The sequence below is a fragment of the Populus euphratica genome, unplaced genomic scaffold (genome assembly GCF_000495115.2).
Source record: "Populus euphratica unplaced genomic scaffold, PopEup_1.0 scaffold44.1, whole genome shotgun sequence".
Classification (NCBI taxonomy): domain Eukaryota; kingdom Viridiplantae; phylum Streptophyta; class Magnoliopsida; order Malpighiales; family Salicaceae; genus Populus; species Populus euphratica.
Window position 1 is genome coordinate 778,467 of NW_011499865.1, and position 11,071 is coordinate 789,537.

The 11,071-nt window shown below is 33.0% G+C and overlaps 1 protein-coding gene and 1 long non-coding RNA gene across 12 annotated transcripts; both read right to left on the reverse strand.

Annotated features, from left to right (window-relative positions):
- Position 1: 1 nt before the first annotated feature.
- Positions 2–1,334, reverse strand: LOC105125928 (uncharacterized). The gene is made up of 3 exons (XR_842326.1): positions 870–1,334; positions 120–766; positions 2–34 (listed from the first exon to the last, which is right to left on the reverse strand). It is a non-coding gene; the product is annotated as an uncharacterized LOC105125928 (long non-coding RNA).
- A 3,789-nt stretch (positions 1,335–5,123) lies between these two features.
- On the reverse strand, positions 5,124–9,544 carry LOC105125927 (uncharacterized). Of its 11 annotated transcripts, XR_842321.1 has the most exons (10): positions 9,421–9,544; positions 9,284–9,327; positions 9,107–9,169; positions 8,895–9,004; positions 8,736–8,802; positions 8,552–8,648; positions 8,079–8,272; positions 7,315–7,498; positions 5,826–7,209; positions 5,124–5,364 (listed from the first exon to the last, which is right to left on the reverse strand). XR_842321.1 is itself a non-coding variant. In XM_011026604.1 (4 exons), the coding sequence occupies exons 1-3, from the start codon at positions 7,441–7,443 to the stop codon at positions 5,862–5,864; spliced, it is 435 nt and encodes a 144-aa protein (XP_011024906.1). In that variant the 5' UTR covers positions 7,444–8,068; the 3' UTR covers positions 5,124–5,364; positions 5,826–5,861. The 11 variants fall into 11 exon arrangements, 1 of the variants encoding a protein (XP_011024906.1); XR_842320.1 differs by having other exon boundaries at positions 8,552–8,802; XR_842319.1 differs by having other exon boundaries at positions 8,552–8,811.
- Between the last annotated feature and the right edge of the window lie 1,527 nt (positions 9,545–11,071).

The following is an 11,071-nucleotide window of genomic DNA, read 5'->3' on the forward strand; positions in this document are numbered from 1 at the left end:
TAACTACTCTTTAAAAAACCGGCATCTCATTACTCTGCAATAAAAAAATAAACATGTATAAATATCATAAGTACTTGAACATAGTTAATTGATTAACAGTTAAAAAACTTAAATCATACCATGTCAACTAAGCATGTTTAGTTCGTGCATATATTCGTTGCAACCATCTCAACTTCTGTTGCTTATCACCCATACTAGCCCATATTTCTCTTTTCCTTCTTAAACTGAGATACTCCGTAGCGAAGTCATGAAATTCATCTTCAATTGAAACTCCAGGAATTGAGTGCAGCTCAGCCATCACCTCGTGAATACTACAACCTTCGTGATCCATATTCATAGAAGTCGAATCACTCTTAGTCGACATACTCTCAAGTAGATGATTGCACCTTGACAGCAGCTGAACACTAATTCCAGTTGTTTTCTTCTTTCTACCTCACACATCATAATGATCTCGTTCTTTTCTTTTGCCACCGCTTTTTGTGTTGCTGTTGCTAGACATATTTATCCCTCCAACCATTCGAGCCATGTCAGTCTGGAAATCTGGAATCACATCTTCCTCCGAATCACCGCTGCCCTCTTCCAACCCATCATGAGCAATGTCAGCATTGCTTGTACCAGGATCAACATCACTGCCAGCAGGTACACCTAATGAAGGAGCCCATGCATATGCTCCAGTTGCGACAATGTTGGAATACATTCGGTCAAATTTATTCTTCAAAGATGGCTCAATACCGACATGTCTGAATTTTTTGGCTCCTCTAATTTCCTGCATATAAATTAGATCAAGTAATGAAGGATTAGACTACTCAAATTTTGGGGTTGGAATTCGACAACAATAAAAGAAATTATTAGGATAATAAGGAATGTACCTGAATTTTTTGTTTCCACCACTCATCGCTAGCTATAATTGTGCCTAACTCACTATTCCAGCCAACACCAGTTTCCAAAACCAGTTTATTCCATATCCTTCAATCCTTTTTGCATCCATCCCATTTATTTTTCAATTGTGTTTTGGTGAATGCATGGCCAGTTTATTCTTTTAATGATGTTATAAGAAATTTCCACCCCGTTTTATCAAAATGAGTATTAGGTCTCAGTCCCATATCAATTGCCTTAATGCATATATCACAAAATATATGCAACAATTCCTTTGTCCAAGCAGCCTTATCAAAAGATTCAAGACCTTCCATGATATCTTTTAACACATTTAACAAAAGTTTGAAATCAATAAATGATATCAATTACATTGTGGCACATACATAAACCGTGGACTTAAACAATAATAAAACACTCAATGTTCAGCATTTACAAAAGTTGTGTGGTTAACAACAAACATTAACCATGCATGTATTTGAATGAGAATGTTTAAGTTAATTTGTAATAAAAACTAATTGAAACCTATTAATTTCAACTATTCAGAAAACTCAGTTTCAGACATGACATACTATTTAAATTATCAAGCAACACTTCATTGTCGTCATGTTGTTTGAAAGCTAAAAATAGCCGGGAAAAAGCAAACAGAACAGAATGTATTTCTACATTAAAAAAAACCCAACTTTCTTTTGCAACATGCAAACACAAAAAAAAGAACTCAAAATTTTGATTTTGATTGCACAAGTATAAATAAAAGTAATCCTACACGACATGGTAACAGGGCACTCATTACGATTACAATAAACATACGCATAGTAAAGAAATCTATGGTTGCTCAAACAGAAACAACATTAATATGCATAGCAAACATATCAGACCATGAAGAACAACACATAAATGAAATTTCAAAGCATCACATTGTTTCCAGGAAGCAAATAATCCAGCAGCAGCACTGTCAGCTGGTAGTAGACAACAAAAAACAAAACCAGAACAAAGAACAACAGACAAGCAATATATGGAAGCAATTAAACTCTTTTAAATTCAAAACAAATGACGAAGGCATAGTAAACAGAAGACAATCAACAATAGTTATGGAATTTTTCAATTATAGAACACACAATAATTGATTATGCAGGTACACAGACATGCAATTTTTCATCTAAAAATTTGAAAATAAAGATGGAGATAAGGTAGGAACTCACCTCAGTCTATCTTTAGGTGTCCAAACTAGCACGGTTCTGCAGCTTTGTCCTGTAAATAGATACAATGGAGACCCAGAAGATAAAATAGATTTTGAGCTACAATTACTACAAAATAGACATGGGTAACATAGAACACAAAAGCATCACAGAAATACAGGTTTTCAAGTAGAAAAAAATTAAAAACACATGCAAAGCAGAGGACAAGCAGAAGAAACACTGAAATTTGCTACAAATTCAAAAAATTTGACGAAGGCACAGTAAATAGAACACATGCAGCAACAGCAAACTCGTAGATCAATTCAATAATTACAGTGTTAATAGTAATAGAGCATGCAGCAGTACAAACATACAATTTTCTACAAAATTGACATGGGTAACATAGAACACAAAAGCATCACAGAAATCAATACATAATTGCTTTTCATTTTTTGCAATTGAACCACAGTTTGTATTGGGACCCACATAAAAACAAATTGCGGTTCGTTGTTAACCAAACATGTATTACACTACTTTTTTTCTAACCGCAGCCGCACAAGTGTATCCAAACACCATCTAGGTCTAGGGGAAGGGAGAGAGGGCTCCTTCTAAGTCTAAGGGGAGGGGGAGGGGGAGGGAGACGAAGAGGCGAGAGGGGGCTGTTGGTGGCTAGGGTTACCGAGAGGGAATAATTTTTTCTAGTTATAGTACTTTTTTTTTAATTGGTTCGGTTCGGTTCAAGTTAACTGGTTCACGCATTACAAAACCGAAAACCAAACAGAATCAAGATTTTTTCTAACTATTCTAATCGGTTTAATTGGTTTTCTTTTCTCGGTTGGGTTTTTTTGGTTAATGTTTTTTCAGTTTTCTTGGTTTATTTGGTTTTCTTGTTTTTTTGCACACCCCTCATCAAGACATTATTGATGAAGAGATAATAATTACACCGAGAAATTAGTCGTTGAAAAATTAAGTTAAATTACTTATGACTTTTATAATATTTAGGGAATCATGATAGGTTGATAGACATTGTATTTGATCTTCAAATACAAATCAGCCAGTTGTTGAATTGATAATAAATTAATTTATCTAATACTATTTTATTTAGAATTGTGATTTATATTTAGACCAACTTATTTGAGAACTTTGAGCCATACATATAAGAATCATTGGTCATAAATTAAAATGAGATAATTAATCAAATATGATTTTATTATAAATAAATTTTAAAAATCAAGAATTAGAGTGTAATTTATACAGAAAATTACAATTTTAGACCTAGAAAAATCAAGTAGGAACTTGATTGAATAAATTTGTAAAATTATTCTTAAATAATTAATGTGATATTATTCAGTGAGCAAATTGATATTTTTTTAGTTACAATTTTTTTCAGGTTTTCCTATAAATAAAATGTTATGTTTATGGCTCTTATTTTCTTGGCAATATATAGAAACTATATAAGTTACATATAATATAAGAAAAACACAAGAAAAAGTTAGCACTCAAAGGCAATATCAATCCCTCTCTTCTTAAAAAATTTCTTACTAATAATTTATATGGATTAACATTAAAACTAGACACCTGAATGATTTATAATTTGCAACAACTCAGTCTTAAAATAATTATTTAATGCTGAAAAAAATATTTGATTTGCTAGTAATATTCTTACAAATCCTAAATAACCTTAAATTTATATAACTGAATTCTTGGGCTATTAATTTTTTTTATTTATCATTTTTGCTGTGTATGTATTTCAAGAAACTAATAAATATAACATTGGATAATGTTGTTAAATTTCCAATAGGAAATTATCGGTTCATAAACACTCTTTTTGGTAGAGTTATAATGATCCAAAAATACTTTAAATGACGAATAAAAATGATACAAGGTGTTAGTTCATCTTGACCTTCGTCAAGATTTATATTAACCCCACTTGGCCAAGCATGGGATGAAGTGAAGCCGCCATGCGTTTAATTGTTTTCTTATGTCCATTAGCTTGAGGAAGGGACATGTTTCTGCCCGCCGGACAAAATAATCTGCTACATGATATCTCATGCTGGAGGCTTTGATGATAGAAGTGCAGATGTTCCAAGATTTTGATTGGGGGCAACGAAGGAGCACGTATTTCTCATTATCAGCTAGTGTGAGAAGAGCAGCGTTTTAAAAACGAGTTAAAGAAGTGATGCGGGAGGGAAAGGAGATAGCAGCAAGAGCTCCATGTGCAGCTATGAAGTTTCAATTATTTGAATAGAAGCACAACAAATAGTCTAATATATACTAATATATTGTCTAATATATACTAATAGTCTATGAAGTTTCAATTATTTGAATAGAAGCACAACAAATAGTCTAATATATACTAATATATTGTCTAATATATACTAATATATTTTCCTGCCCTCAGATAAATATATATAAATAATATTTAAAAAAATATATAAAGCAATTTAAACACAAAAAAGAAAATCTAAAAAGAATTCAAACATTTACAAAATAACTTTCCAAAACAGGCAAAGTGAGGTATTTTTTTATTTTTCAAATTGAATATTGTACGTAACCAAACCATGGAAGTTGCGTCTCTTGAGGACTGGTCACTGCCTGCTTTTTATCCAAGACAAAAAGCAGACAGCCACCAATGGCGTAAGCTAGTGTAGTGGTGCATGACATGTGTTGAAAGCGTTGATGGTGTTAGTTACGTGCGGGTTATCTTCTATCTGGAGTGCACACGTCTTTGTTTTATATATGTTTGGATCCTTGTAGACTACAACAGCTAGTGCAAAGACTTGACCCTATGATGGCCTTCACAACAGAATGGCTTCTTAGAAATCATTCTGTGGCATTTTTCTGGAAGCCATACATCTGATCATAGCCATTGCAGCCATGGTGAAGGAAATTGTGAGAATCACCAAGAAAGCATTAGCCTCTATTGCAGACTCAGACAGATCTATGTTTTGAAAAACACAATTCGAAACTGCAATCACTTGAAAGCAACATGATATCTTGCTTAAGAACAATAATTGCAACGCCAAATAAAATTCGCATTACTCCATTGATAAAATTCAAAATAATGATGGGTATTGAATCAATACATGCAAGAACAGGTAACTAGAAAGACACAAGAAAGCACCCTGAACAAGATATAAGATATCAGTCAAGACATTGATCTTTATTTTATTCTTATTTTTACCTGAAAGAGCCAAAGAGACCCGTGAACTTGCAATCTGCTTCCTCATTTACTAAAAAAATGCAATGATCTTGCATGCAAGCAACCTCTTCATTGACTAGCCAATCAGATCGCTGTTTGCAATTAGTAGATCTGGTGAAGTGGATTGTGGAGATAATTAGCAAAAAATTCAAACAAATCACGGGTATGAATCACCTGACCTGAGCACAAAATTAAAATTTAGTAAAATTTCAAATGGCTTTGCAGCTTCAGCGATTTGAACCGTCTTTTGTTCAAAAGCTGGGTCATGTGACCCATGACACAAGTGGCAAAAGGTTTGAATGTAAACATCATAACTTCTGATTCCGTTTAATTAAATCAAAGTAACAAGTTTGTAGTACAATCAGAATAATAAGACACAGAGTTAGAGATGAATGCTTTTGGTGAACTTCTACTAGTCCTTTAATCGACTAAGTTTAATTTCCCTAATCTTTTCAGGACAGAAATGCTACACAGACACATACCACAAACATAGCATAACATAGAAGTTAGACTTGATGGTACAAGGTGCGAGTGAACATAACATTAAGATTGCAATAAAAAGTTTATCGGACCTTCTATCCTTTCCGAAAGGGGTCTAGTAGAGGTTTCTACTCATATGCTGGCAAAGCAGGAGCACCATTCCAAATCTTGTGCCATAAATTCCCTTGCTCAGACATCTGTTGTGAAAGTCGGCCAAGTGGTGGCCAATCATCCTTCAAACCCTTTTTCCCTGGACTTTTAGATGGTCTCCTTTCCTTGCTACCATCATTATCCCAATCCCCGCGGTGAATGCCACCGAATAAAATCTTCAAAGACAGCATCTTGGTTTGCTGCTTTGAATGCTGACATGTCCAGCTCAAATTTTTCCAAAGATTGCAATATAAAATCTTAGGAAATTCAAAGGGAAAATGTGTTTGCATTTGAAAATGAAAGCATTTGACAACAAACAAAATAGAGATGGTGAACAAAATAGGCTCCTCTTCTATTATAATGTAAACCGTTGTTGTTTTCTATAATTCTTAAGAAGAAAAAAAAATGTTTTGCTTGTTATCCAAGCCCCTCCCCTGATTTAATTTTGTTATGTTATTGAAATAATATTTGGATGTGGATACAGAAAGGCAACAATAAATAAACAGTTGACAATACCAAGGACTTAAAAAGAATAAAACGGAAGCTTATTTAGTGCCTGATGATAAGATATCCTTCCCCAACTGAGCAGAGAAGTTCTGCAATAAAATAGTATAAAGCTTCCTCGTTAAATAAATTTACACAAAATAAAAAAAAAATACACCCCCTTGTTTAATAAACAGAAAACTTTGGAAAAATTACTCTGCTCATCACATGTTAGATTCCATAATCCAGATTATAAGATGATCCATCAAGAGTAACAAGGATACTCATTTTAAAATTGCATGTGGAGGTGTTTGAAATCTGTTGCACTTCTTGAAGCATATAATATTTGAAAAACTTGCTCAGTTTTACTGAACAGAACTAGGGTTTAGCACTTCCTTTTTCCTCTCTAATGATGGTGAACTAAGGGATAGTCAATACCCGTGCTTTATTGAACATGATGAATCCCAACTAAGATCAGCCAGTGCTACCTGTCCTCCCGCGATGAAAATTTTTAGTTGAATCAGGTACACCACCAGTATCAGACATTAAGACAAACTTCTGTAAATTTTTTGAGACTTAACTACCTGGTGCCAAAGAAATCCTCCGCACTCAAAAACTAGTGGAAAGTTTTTAGATTAGATCATCGATCATCCCATTCGCAAGACACAGCTCCTCGTGACTGATGTGATAAGTAATATATGGATACAGCCACAGCAATAATCAACTGACCAGGGACAAAAGGTCGTGGATAAATAAATAATTTGAGCTTACAAAAGAATTCCCAGAAGCTTCAACTGCCTGCAGTCTTTCTTCATGCATGTCTTCTGTAATAAGTGGAGCTTCCTATAATATTTAACAAACAAATATAAATAATCTTTATCCATTGAAGTTAGTTTATAACAATCATGTGATAAGAATGTCAGTCCAGACACAAAGATACAGAAAAACCTGTGTGAAGGGGCCATGCATGCTCTGATACAACTTCAGAAGCTCCATAGAACCCGCAACACCAGCTGAGCCCCTCCTGTTATGATCAGAAGATTTCAAAAGATCAGATACAGTGTCCACATGCTTCATGCTAGGCCGTCATGTCGTCGTTCCAGTCCCATGCAAACCATCCTGTGACAAAGGGCTGCCACATAGACAACAAAGTCATGTGCCAGTGATATGCATGGGATAAAATGAATCATTCTTGAAGGAAGAAGGTCAAAGGTTGTATTGTCCAATGGTGTATTCTTCATTTCAAAGGAATGTAAATACATTTCTAACAAAAAGAAAAAACAGTCCAGTTCAAACTACACATCCATCAGATACCATTTCTATACTAACAACTTTTGAGCACTAGAAATTTACTTCATTAACATTTTTAAGAGTATTAAACCATATATTCCCCAAAAAAGAAAAACTTTGAAGGTTCTTCAAGTACTGGAAAATTAAGCATCCAAGCTCTCTTATCTACGTAAAATTTCACATAACCAACAGCACAATAAGCGAACAGCTATGTATCATATGTAATTTAAAAGGCACAAAAGCATAATACAATAGAACAAATAATGGCAGGAAACGGATTGATGAAGATGAATGCCAACATTCTAATAAGCGTTATTTCTTATTCTAACTGGAATATATATTACCGCACATTAACCCATGAGATCCATTGGGTAGATCTTCTCCTAACACACACACACACAAATAAAAGGCATGCAAACAACCTTGGCACAAGAAGGAAGAAACACAGCTGGAATATGTGGTCAGATGAATATGATGCCCGTATTGGTTGTTTACAGGAACCTAGCTACCAATATGATCAGCCTCACATCTTCTAGTAAAAACAGTTCCCATATTTTGAATTCCAATATAAGCCTTCCTAGAAAGATCATGAACTGGAACAAAAGCTGGCCACAAGCTGCATTTTCCAAGTACAAGACATTAGAAGCCAATTCAGTGTGCTCACATTCTAAATTTTAATGCAACAGAGTTACAGAAATTAGTTATTTAGTGTGGCCAATCCTTTGTGGCAAACCTATTGAAACTTCAGTTTCATTTTAATAAGAAAGGAAACAAGACTGGTATTACATTAGCCCAAACAACAAACGTGATGTTGTTACTAATGAAATGTAGCACTATGTAAGCCTATAAACCAACACATTAAACTAACATCTAGAATCTTTGACTTGAAACTCACCTGGAGCAATTTTCAAAGCAATTGCAAACGCACTCCAGAATTTACAAGCATCAGGTGAATCAAGAACCACACCACTAGCACTTTGAGGAGCAATAACCTGGTGATCCAAAAACACATTAGCTATGACTACAACAAAACATCAAATAGAGCAGAGCAAACTGCAACACAGCGACTTTGCAGATACCAAAAAATTCTCCCTCCAAAGCAAAACTGCAAATCATGCAAGATACAATTCTCATCCACAATTTTTCCTGCATCATCTAAAAATTAAATGAAGAAAAAAGATTCCATAAAAATCTACCGCGAGAACTAATACAATTTTAGAACAAAATGCTTCAAGTACCGCCGCTGTTGGTTTCAAAATAAGACTCCATGTTATAGCTTTTCGTCGTGTGTTTAGGGTCGAATTTAACCTTCTATAGCTGAAAAATCCAACTTAACTGCACCCTTTTCCTACAGTCAAATAATCAACAAAATCCATAATGGACCACTCTATCTGCCGCATCACGCATTCGCATAAACCAGTAAATTTACTCTTAAATTGAGAAAACTTACTCGTAAATTTTTGGACCATCGGCAAGCCACTGCCTACAAACTGCCTCTATTTCAGAAATAAACCTACAAATTAAAGAACCGAAAAGGAAAATAAAACAATAATCATCCCCCTTGCATTTGCTTCTTATATATATAATCCATATGGTAAATGTATTGTCATAATATTAGTAAAAGTACCTTTCCCAAGCAGAGGCGAGTGTAAAATCATCAAATCTTTCGAGCTGCATATCCAGTAAATGAAACACGATTAATCATTTGAGATAAATAAGGAGGATTGATCGTATGAATTTGAAAATTCGAAATTGTAACTGTACCTCCTCTTCGTCATCTCCAGATAGGCCCATTTTGTAGATGCCATTAAAGATGAGGTCGCTTATTTGAGATAGGTTGCATTGATAATCCATATCTGTTCAGGAAAGTGCAGAAAGAGGGCGTCGAACACGATGCAGGGAAATAAAAATAAAAATAAATATTAAGGTAGTTTTTTTTATTTTAATGATTTGAAAATAAAAATAAAAATAGAAGGCATTTTAGTTATTACTAGTTTAATTATATATGTATTTGGTTAAAATTTATGTTAAAGTAGCTATTAAATAAAAAGCAATTGAAAAATATTGGGTTAAAATTGTTTTTAAAATAAAATAACCAGAGATAACAAGTAGTAAATTCATAACTTTAAATTAAATAAAAAATAAGTAATTAGTAATATGTAAAAAATGTGTTTCTTATTCCTAGCATCAAGAACAAGAAAATCTTTTTATAAAAAATCTTTAAACCTTATAGGTATGAATTGTGTAGGTTTAATATAGTGTTTATTATAGGCAAAACCAAACTTTTGTTGCTTCAGCACGAGTGTTTAAATTGCAAAAGTTAAAATGATTTGTTAATTTTTTAATGATAAAAAAAAAGAATTATGATAAAGAAAAAGCATGAAAAAATAGTTTTACTATAAATGAGGTTAGACCTCATTTAATGGTAGCCATCACAAATTAAACCATATTTTTATTTGATAATTAAACATTATGAATCCGTTTATTTTTGTGGTTGTTTTTATATTTTGTGTGAACCCTAAATATTACTTGTTTGGTTACAAACTTTCAATAGTGTTTTTATCAGTAGGACCCATCAATTAACTAAGGTCTAACCTCAATTCTTTTAAAGCATCTTTAACTTGTATTTTTTTTTCAATTGTGTTCATATAATTGTGTAATACCAGTATTTTTTTGTTAACCATTGTAACATTCTTCTCTCCAGAATAAATCAAGCTAATTTTGTTAACCATTGTAACATTCTTCTCTCTAGTAATTACTCCAACAAACAATCTATATTACTGCAACAAACAACACCGGTACATAAATCAAACTCTAGCATTTTATTGATTGTAAATAGTGCTTTGTGCCGGCATCAAAGTTGCAATTTCTTTCCAAATAGTTTTAATTAATTTATAACCGATATGATTTCATGTTCACAAACCCATAATAATCAAAGGCCTTTTTATATGGATTATAATCGTAACGGGACAATGAAGCCGATGTTATAATTTGCATGACATTGTATTAGTAGTGAAATGCATATCAATGTAATGGCAAAATAAGAAATTGATCCATATACTTTTAGATCATTTAATTACCAATATCAATTTCAATCATAATTTTAATCAAACATATTGAACTTTTTAATTTGTCTAAATAACAACTTTAACGATAGTTTGATGCAAATCAGGAAGATGAGGATGTCCTTTAATTCATAGAGTCTGTTAGAAAAATCTATTAGGCAAAGAAAATGTGTCATGGAATCTACTAGATAAAAAGACATGCGGAACAAAGAAGTTCTTATAAGCATTTATAATTTATTAGATGTTAGTTATTTTATTCTAGCAAGTTGTTAGTTTCCTAGTCAAGTTAGTATTTGTTTCTTAATTATCTCTTAGATTATAATCCTTTAGATCGACAATATATAAGGGAT